Source organism: Mercurialis annua, linkage group LG1-X (assembly GCF_937616625.2).
Source record: "Mercurialis annua linkage group LG1-X, ddMerAnnu1.2, whole genome shotgun sequence".
In the NCBI taxonomy this organism is placed as follows: domain Eukaryota; kingdom Viridiplantae; phylum Streptophyta; class Magnoliopsida; order Malpighiales; family Euphorbiaceae; genus Mercurialis; species Mercurialis annua.
Genome location: NC_065570.1, coordinates 60,995,622 through 61,005,113, shown reverse-complemented (window position 1 = coordinate 61,005,113; position 9,492 = coordinate 60,995,622). Strand labels below are relative to the sequence as shown.

General features: G+C 29.4%; 1 protein-coding gene across 2 annotated transcripts; it reads left to right on the top strand.

Moving 5' to 3' along the window:
- Positions 1–6,651: 6,651 nt before the first annotated feature.
- LOC126664721 (RNA-binding protein involved in heterochromatin assembly dri1) lies at positions 6,652–8,947 on the top strand. 2 transcript variants are annotated; one of them, XM_050357240.2, is made up of 4 exons: positions 6,652–6,905; positions 7,178–7,553; positions 8,065–8,178; positions 8,747–8,947. In XM_050357240.2, exons 2-3 carry the CDS (start codon positions 7,180–7,182, stop codon positions 8,156–8,158), a joined length of 468 nt encoding a protein of 155 aa, XP_050213197.1. In that variant the 5' UTR covers positions 6,652–6,905; positions 7,178–7,179; the 3' UTR covers positions 8,159–8,178; positions 8,747–8,947. The 2 variants fall into 2 exon arrangements, with proteins under 2 accessions (XP_050213197.1, XP_050213196.1); XM_050357239.2 differs by having other exon boundaries at positions 6,654–6,905; positions 7,172–7,553.
- The last annotated feature ends 545 nt before the right edge of the window (positions 8,948–9,492 follow it).

Genomic DNA, 9,492 nt, shown 5'->3' with positions numbered 1-9,492 from the left:
TTTTGGTGTGTTGGAATTGCTAGTTTTGTCCTAGCTGTCTTAAATTTCAAACTATGTAACACAATGTTGTGTAGCCAGCTGTCAAACCCAAGGTGAAGTATCCAATGCTAAGAATCATCGGTAATCTCCATTCCTGAAGTTCTGTATAATTACTTCTCTCGAAAACATCAGAGGAGCAGTTGGCTGTTCATCTTCGGCGCACTAATAAAATTATGTCCATAGTTAAGTTTCGAGAAACCTTAATGGAAACTCTTTCAGATGCAGAATTGGGCTCGATCGAGGTACAACAGAAAGCTCTGCACACTCTTGCTTCCATCACCAAGGTCAGCTATCAAAACAGAGCTTTGCTTGCACAGGCAGATGGTGCAGTATCTGTCTTTCTTAGGCTCACCAAATCTGCTCCATCTCCCATCGTCCAAAATCTTGCTTTGGCCATCCTTTTCAACCTCTCGCTAAACCTGGACCTCAAGAAGTCTCTTGCAGATATGGATACTATCACTCACCTCAATTCAATAATTTCTTCCCCAAATTCCCCCGAATCGAGCAAATTAGCTTCATCTTTGATTTGCAGCTTGGCAATGCACGACAAGAACAAGGCGAAATTCGGTGTTGCGGGAACAATACAGGTTCTCGTTGATGCTGTTTCGGGACCTCGAGGTCTTGCCTCTCATCATCTCCTCAGTTCATTAGCCGAGCTTGTACAGTTTCACGGGAATTGCACATTAGCTGTTCGTGCAGGAGCTGTCGAAGTACTGATCAGAGTGGTCGAAAGCACCGATGGCGAAGATCTAGTGGGAACGTCGCTTGCTGTACTAGGACTTGTTGCTCGGTTTGAAGAAGGATTGAATGCATTAATAAAAACCGAGAATATAGTGAATTGTATGGTAAATGTGTTGAAAGGAAGGTGCATGTTGAGCAAAGAAGGTGCAGCTGAAATACTTGTCCGATTGTTCGATGAAAGTGAGAGTTGCATTAGAGATGCAATAAGGGTTGCAGAATTTTCAAGTGTGCTTGCTGATATTTCAGTTAGAGGATCAGCAAGGGCCAGAGATAAAGCTGCTCAGCTAATGAAAAAGATGACAGAGACTAGTTTGAATCCTTATTTTGATGCCAATTCAATGCTTATTCAATGGTATTAGTTTAAGCTCAAAGCCTGCCAGCTTTAAGTTGTTACATTAAATTACTGGTTTAGCTACATTGCTAAATACTAATTTTAACATATGTTTGTGTGTTTTTATTTATTACTCTATGTTAATTTCTATATATTTATATTTAATATTTTTACATTTACTTTTCATGCTTTTGAATACACGAGTGAGTGCAATTAGAATTTGATTTACATAAATTTGTACTACAAGTTTAAAAAACGGGATGATCTCGTACATCCACTTACCCTAAATTAGAGGGTTCTACTATCAATTGATGTTTTCTCAATTTCACTTCAAATTCTATGCTTTTAACCAAAATCGAAAGAGTTTTTTCAAATAATAACTCAAAACTTGGAGTTTCAACGGGATTAATCAACACTAAAAGAATTCCCCGACAAGAATTAATGAAACATGTATAATTTGGGAAGTTAAGATGGAGTGACACTGACTTTTTTTTAATTAGAGGTCTTGTTTTCAGGCTCGAAATATTGAGTAATTTCAAAAGAAAAAAGATTAAAATAATTTTATCGTTTTAAAAGGTTTATCCGGCTGGGTTTAAATTAATCAGGTTACTGTCCTAGACATGAGTGGTACCAAATCATAATTGAAAGATGTAAGGTAGGGTTTAGTGATGGTCATGCATGGAAGCGTTTCCCAAAGAGAGAATCTGAAGCAGTCCTTTTTTTTCTTTCTGCTTGCTGCTTTTTTCTCAGTTTACTACACCTTTTCTTTACCATTCCCCAATAAAATGGTAACTGATATCTCTCAAATTTAATTGTGTTTCACAAACTAATGGAGTTTCAAAAAACTAAACCAAAAAAGGAATATATGACATAAGAAAAATTGCTTGTGCGTCATTCATGCAACAAACCAATGATGCGTTAGTCATGTGAAAAAATTAATAATAAAAAATTAGATAATAATTAAAAGATGTTCTATTTTAAATATTCATTGGATTGTTGTAAATATGACACGTCTCAGTTAATGCACGGAGTAAACAATTACTATGTGATAATTAAAAAAATGAGAGTAGAGTGATGAAGTAGAAAAAAAGAAAAAAGATGGTCAAAATTTGAACCTCCAACACTGCTCTCCCATCATCAGTTTCCACTTTCTTTATTGAAACTCTACCAAATTACTTCCATTTAATTTTGAACCTTAATTCATTGGCATCCAATGATACAAAAATGCTATTAAATCCATTTTGTTGTCCCTTATGATATGATATGACGTGGCCTTTTTCTTTGTTTATTTCTTTTCTTATAATAGTGCTCCCTCCGATCTATAATATTTGTCGTATTTGATTTTGACACAAGAACTAAATAAATAATTAATATATTTTAATTTATAAACACTTTTTTTTAAGTTAATCATACATTTAAACTTATTTATATTTTTATTTGTTTATTGTATTTTTTCGATAAAGAGAGATTTTTAAGTAGACTCAATCTACCACGTCATTCGTAGAGTAGCCAAAATTACGATAGTGCCACTATTTTAATAATGTGTTATAATATAATTGGATTAGTCCACAGATGATGTGGTGACTGAGTCTACCTAAAAATTTCTCTTCAATAAATTAATGGTGGTAAAGATAGAAAAATAACAATTAATACCTTTTTAATATTTTAAGTGATAAATATTATGACTAATTTTTTTTATTAAATTTGATAAATATTATAAACCGGAAGGAGTATACTTTTTCTCTTATTAAATTAATCCATTTTTTTTTAGCTATATCATGTAATATACAAAGAGAGTCAAAATAGGTAAATTAGATAGAATTATTTTAAATGATAATCTTAGTCTGTTGATAGAATTTCTAGAAGCTTTTCAGAACGAACATTATGGATAAAAGACATATACATAACTGGTGTATATGATTTTAAGAATTACTCAATTTTTATATTTCATCATTCTCAAACTGATACACATTTTATCACAAATATAAAATTTTAATTGACTGAATAAGTTATTACTTTCTTCAATTTTTTTACTTGTCCATTTAGCCAAAGTTATGCATATTAAAATAGTGGGTCTTTTGTTTTAAATTATAAAAATAAATATTAGTATAACTCTATCAATTAATAAAGAATTAATTACAAATTTAATTACAAACTTTACCTTAATTTGCAATTACAACAATACGAACTTTAAAATTTGACAATGTCAGTAATCAACTTTCAATTTTTGGCAAACTGGTATACCGATCTAAAAAAACACTGACGTGGACATTGTAATGTACTGCCATGTGTCGTTGTATGATTGGTCGGTATATCAATTTGCCAAAAAATGAAATTTGGTTATTGATCATATTGTCAATTTTTAAAATTCATGTTATAATTATAAATTAGGATAAAATTCATTCTTTGATTATAAAACTGTCGTATATGTGAGTAAAATGAATTGTACGTTATGAAAGTTGAGTGATTGTCATGTATGCCACATGGACATTACTTGATATGAAATCAATTATTTTTTCCGTATCATAATTATAAAAAAATATTTATAGTTTGAATTTTCTTAAATATCTTTTTTATTATTAGTTATATTTTAGATGCTATTATTTAAATTTTTGACAAAAATATTCTTATCTAGCTACTTCTACGGATACTAACAATTATGGTCTGATATTGGTGGTAATTTCAATAGATTCTTTAATTCTAGCCAATTAATCTAATTCTAGCCAATTAAACATTTTAACTAGAATAAATATAAATGTTATAAAACTGATCAATTTTGTATACTACTATTAAAGAGTGCATAATATTAAGGCCTAATGCCTTAAAGAATCCTTGACCTTCGTATTTTAATTCTACCCTGATGTTGAAAACTGATCAATTTTATCTTATGTTGTATTTTTGTGTTTAAATTATAATTTGAAATATTAAATTGACGTCTTTTTCATTTGGAAAAAGTTTCAAAAATGTTATCCATGTCTAGCATATAATAATTGTATGTATTTATAATTTATTTAAATTAATTAAAAATTTAAATTAGTTTTAATTGATTATAACTTTTAGTTAGTTTTTAAAAATAAAGAACTTATTTATATTTTTTTGAATGGAAATAAATTTATTTTTATCTTTAAACTTAGTTAATTGAATGATTTCATCATTTAAATAAAAAAAAATTGAAAAATTGGGGTACAACTGAAACGATAAAATGTGAAAAATGGTAAAATTGACTAGTTTTCAACGTTAAAGTAGGATTGAAAAGGGGATAAAAGGTCGGGATTTTTTCAAATATTAGGCCTAGTATTAATGATAAGTGTCAAGAAGAGTTAAAAGTTTTCTGTAATTATAAAACGAAAGGAATAAAAAAATTTCTGTTATAAAAGAACTAAAATTTTAATGATTAAATTAAAACATCATGACTAAAATAAATATTATAAAAATTAAGTGACCTCAAAATTAATTATCATTCTGAATTGAGTACGAAATACAAAATCTGCGAGGTCCAAGACGCGAATATGCTGCCCAACTACTGAAGACTAGAGTGACCAAAGTTTAGTTGCAGTTAAGCCCTGAATATCATTCTGATAACACTGAAAAGAAAGTTTGTCGGAGTTCCTTTTTGACCTTGTAAGTACTAAGGCCATGTTTGGTTCATGGAATGAAATAGCATGAAATAGAATAGATATTTCATGAGGAATGGAATAGCTATTTTTTACTTTTTGAAAGGAGTAATTATTCCACAAAATCATGGAATAGCAATTCCATGGAGTTACTATTCCATAAACTAAAATGAGGAATAACTATTTAATACGGAATAGTTATTCTATACCGGACCTATTCTATAAACCAAACATGGCCTAAGTAGTAACAACATATTATCCCGGAATTATGAGCTCACAGTAAAAAAAAAATGATAAAGTAAGCACCATTTTTAATTTATTGTACACTCCATTGTTCGGCATAGATAAAGGCAATAATAGTATAATCTTTGTATTAATTAGTTAATTATGCAAGGAATATTCAATTGTCCATATAATTTTTCTCTCCTTATCTAGTCTTATTCAAACAAACTTACATCTCATTCTGTCTGGCTTGAGACACAGTCAAAAGTTTTCTCTTTAACTTGATTTTTCCACAACACTAAAAGAATATTCAGTGACTGTTGCAATGCATACTTTACTTGGGGATATACTTCAATTTCACTTCCAACATATATATACCCTTCTTGCGCAATTTACTTTAATATATAGCTATATGAGACCGTTTAATTACATATCAAGCAAAGCATTTTCTTATTTACAGATTAGCTAGAGGATATGCTTCTTCTTTTTTGCTAATCATAGCATGGAATTGTTATTATTTTTTGCGATACTTGGAGCAGCTTATGGATATCGGACCAATGATAAATACCAAATCTTCGAGGTCAACTTAATAAAATATATGAACATTTGAAGTCCAATGACTACCACCGTTTGATATCTCTCTGTCTTAAAGCTCTCTACAAAAAATTTGAGTTTATCTCGACTAATAAGATGGATAGGATCATTTCAAAAAAAAAAAAAAGATAGATAGGATCAAATATGTTAAAAGGAAAAAACTTATCCCGTAAATATCTTTTAGTGATGTTTCATGCTTAGAGTTTGAATACCAGACCTCTGGTTAAAGTGGAAAGGACCATTGTTATTCCATTTCGGCCACTAGTTCTTGCTATGGAATTGCACTATTGATATACTTCATTAGTTCATTATAAGAATATTTAAATTTAATACTACCTATTTTTTCTAAATAGTAGTTTAAGTATCTTAATTTTTCTCTTTCTTTATATTTAAATTTCTTTCAAAATATTTTAAATAAATCTCAAATTTTGTTATATTTTTGTCATTTTAAAAAAATAATGATAACGTGTGAGAATTATAAAAAAATAAATTAATTATTTTTGGCCTTATTAGTAGCTAGTTCGATAAGATATTTGTTTTGTACACTTCTAAAAAATTTAAATGAAAATTAAAAGTCAAACACTAAAATAAAAAATTCATAAAATTCAAACACTAAAATAGACATTCATAAAAGTTTAGACATCAGATATAAATCAATCTTATATTTATTACTCCCTCCGGTTCATAATATTTGTCGCATTTGGTTTTAACACAAGAACTAAAAAAAAATTAACATGTGTCAAACACTTTTACTAACTTAACTATACATTAAAACTTATTTACATTTATGACTACTATTTTTATTTGTTTATTGTATTCTTTCAATAGATTATTGGGGCGCAAACATGAAAAATATCAATTAATGCTCTTTTGATATTTTAAAGTGACAAATATTATGAACTAAAAAAAATTCAAATGCGACAAATATTATTAACCGGAATAAATATATATGTGGGGAGAAAATAGAGGAATTTAAATGATAAAACTGTAAGAAATGTGGCCATGCATTGCCAATTCCAAAAGCACTAAAAATAAAGGGTATAGCTATAAAGCTTTATTAATAATTGAAAATTTTCTTGAACCTTTGGAATCTGATTTCAGAATTTCTTTTTCTCTTTTTCTAATTACAGTCGCCTGCTGTGATTCCGTTGGTGAAGGAGCCAAAGTGAAGGAATATAAAAAAGAAAGCCTAAACATAATCCCTCCCTACTATCGAGGTTCATACCACTATATAAACTACCTTAATTAACCCTAATTAACCTAAATCACAATCAAATAATCTTTCTTCTTCTTTGATTTATACTTCTAGTAATTTTCATTTCATTGCTGCTCGTTCCAGCTGTGCCCTAGCTTGCTAGCTCAAGGTGACACCTTAAACAACAACTTCACAAAAATTTATTCTGTCTTGCATTACTATAAAACGCTCATGCAGCTAGGAAACCTTATATTTATGACATAAAAATATTGTTTCTTCATTTTTAATTTCAACATTATGGTTTCTGCAATTTAATCTAAATGCAGTGAAATGTTTCCTGCCAAAACACTAAATTTTAAGATTATTTCATTTTGGTGACGAAACTTTGATTCATGTTATATCTGTGACTAAACTTTAAGAATTGTGTTTTGGAAGAGGAAGAAATGAACAGAGCAGGAGATTGGAATTGCAGGTTGTGTCAGCACCTGAACTTTCAAAGGAGAGAATTATGCCAGCGCTGTGGAGAGGCAAGAGATCATTATGGAATTAGTTTCGGGGGCTCGTCATCTTTTGGGTTCAGTACAGGGCCTGATGTTAGACCCGGGGACTGGTATTGCTCGTTCGCTAACTGTGGGACTCATAACTTTGCCAGTCGCTCCACCTGCTTCAAGTGCGGCGCTTCCAAGGATGAACCAGCTTCTGCAGGATCATCATTCCACGGCACTGAAATGTTGCGGATGAGAGGTTTTGGGTTCGGCGGAGGGGGCAGTACTAGTCGCTCTGCAGGGTGGAAATCTGGAGACTGGATCTGCACCAGGTTTTTATTTATTCTATATACATATTCGGATAGTTTATTATGAGAGTATCCAAACTATCATATATTTTAATTTGTTTCATTTTAACTACTAATTTTTTTATTTAATCGAGAGATTTTCCAGCAAAAACAATGCATATGTGACAACTGAATTTTATATTTTTTTATTTGATGAAAACTTGTCATTTATAGATAATTTGACCTAAAACTCTTTTAAAATGAAATTATATTTACATGACAAATTTTCAAGATAAAATTAGAAACTTAATTTTCGCATGTCAAATTCCAGCTGCCACATGTGCATTTTTACCGGAAAAATTTCATTTGAGTTAAAATTAAAGTTTAAAAATCAAATAAAACAAATTGAAATTTGATCGCAAAAATGCAAAAATAAACTATAGTTGAGACGCCTTTAAAGTCAATTACTCACACATATTCATACATATAAAGTAAAATAATCTTAATATTTTTAATATGTACATGAATATTTTAACGTTTTAAATTTGATATGTAGGAGCGGGTGCAATGAGCACAATTTTGCTAGCAGGACTGAATGCTACAGATGCAATGCTCCGAGGGATTCATCTGCTACCAACTCTTCACATTAATCTTACATTTTCCTTTCTCGGTAACAAATTGTTTTTATTTCTCAGTTGCTAGCTACTCTTATTTGTGTCAGAGATAATATGTAAAACCAAAAGCTCCAAAGTTCGATCATTTGATAACATCCCAATAAAATGGATTTATATTTATTCACGCTTTAATCCAACAGGAGCTGTAGGTCACTAAATTTTCATTAAATTTCGAAATGGATACTATATTTTATTTCGTTGTTTTTATTATCAAAGTTCGTTTCTCCGGAGGTCACTTGCCGGATCGATGTCAAGTTATCATTTTATTTCTTTTTGTTTATCATAGTTAGTACTCTTAATATCTTTCTGAAATAAAATTTAAAATTTTGTTCGATGACCTTTATGGATTCATATATGAAATTATCAAAAAATAATTTTGCTAAAGATAATCTCTCAGTAAAACAAATGAGAACTTTAATAATAAAAAAGAAATGAAACAATACCTGTAGCGGGAGTATTTAATTAAAGGTTCACACTATTGGTGGAATTTAAATTAGAATTTTAGTGAATTGGTTATATCACCAATTGAAGCTAATATTTTATAGTCTAATTGGTTGGTTGCAGGTTCTTCTGTGCTGGAGTGCAGCTGCAAATAGAGAATCAAAACCCAAGATCCTTGCCCTTTTATTAAGTATATTCTGCTGAGGAGATATTTTTTAGTTGGATTTTGAGGTAGATTTTAGCATTTTGTGATCCTTGTTACTTGTTGTATAAGTTAGGTAATTACACTTTGTGGGTATCAATTGATATCTATTATCAACTTAATTTGTGTTTTATTTTGATTAATTTAATAAGTAGATGCATGCTTCTTCTACATAAATTAATTAAGTTTAGCATCTAATCTTTTTTTTTTTTTTTGAGAAATGTTTAGCATCTAATCTTCATCCCTTACAAAATGTTCTATACAAGTTTTTTAAGGTTGCTTTATAAACAGCTAGTCCAAACAAGAATATTTTACTTACAAATAGCCAATTAATGCCCTTCTCTACAAACAGAGTAAACAGAATGTACATGGGATATCTTCTGGGTAAATTAATATCTAACAAAAGTTCAAATTTGTGTTTTATAATTAAAAACCAAAAGTTTCTTAATTTTATAGTTCGTACTGAAAGTCAATTACATTAACTGATTTAAATTATATAAATTATAATTTCAAATATTCTAAAAATCCTTAGAATATTGGAAATTCGAACTCGATTATCTGTATAAATATTTTAAAATTTTATTTTAATATAAAAATAAAAATATTACTATAAATATATGTGATTATAAAGAGTAAAATAGTAATTAACCAAAATTTCACAAGTTTA

What these genes read in the sequence shown, in the direction of transcription:
- LOC126664721 (XM_050357240.2), top strand. Translation starts at nt 7,180, where the DNA reads ATGAACAGAGCAGGAGATTGGAATTGCAGGTTGTGTCAGCACCTGAAC. An exon ending in GGAGACTGGATCTGCACCAG is followed by an intron (nt 7,554 to 8,064) that starts GTTTTTATTTAT and finishes TTTGATATGTAG; the next exon opens with GAGCGGGTGCAATGAGCACA.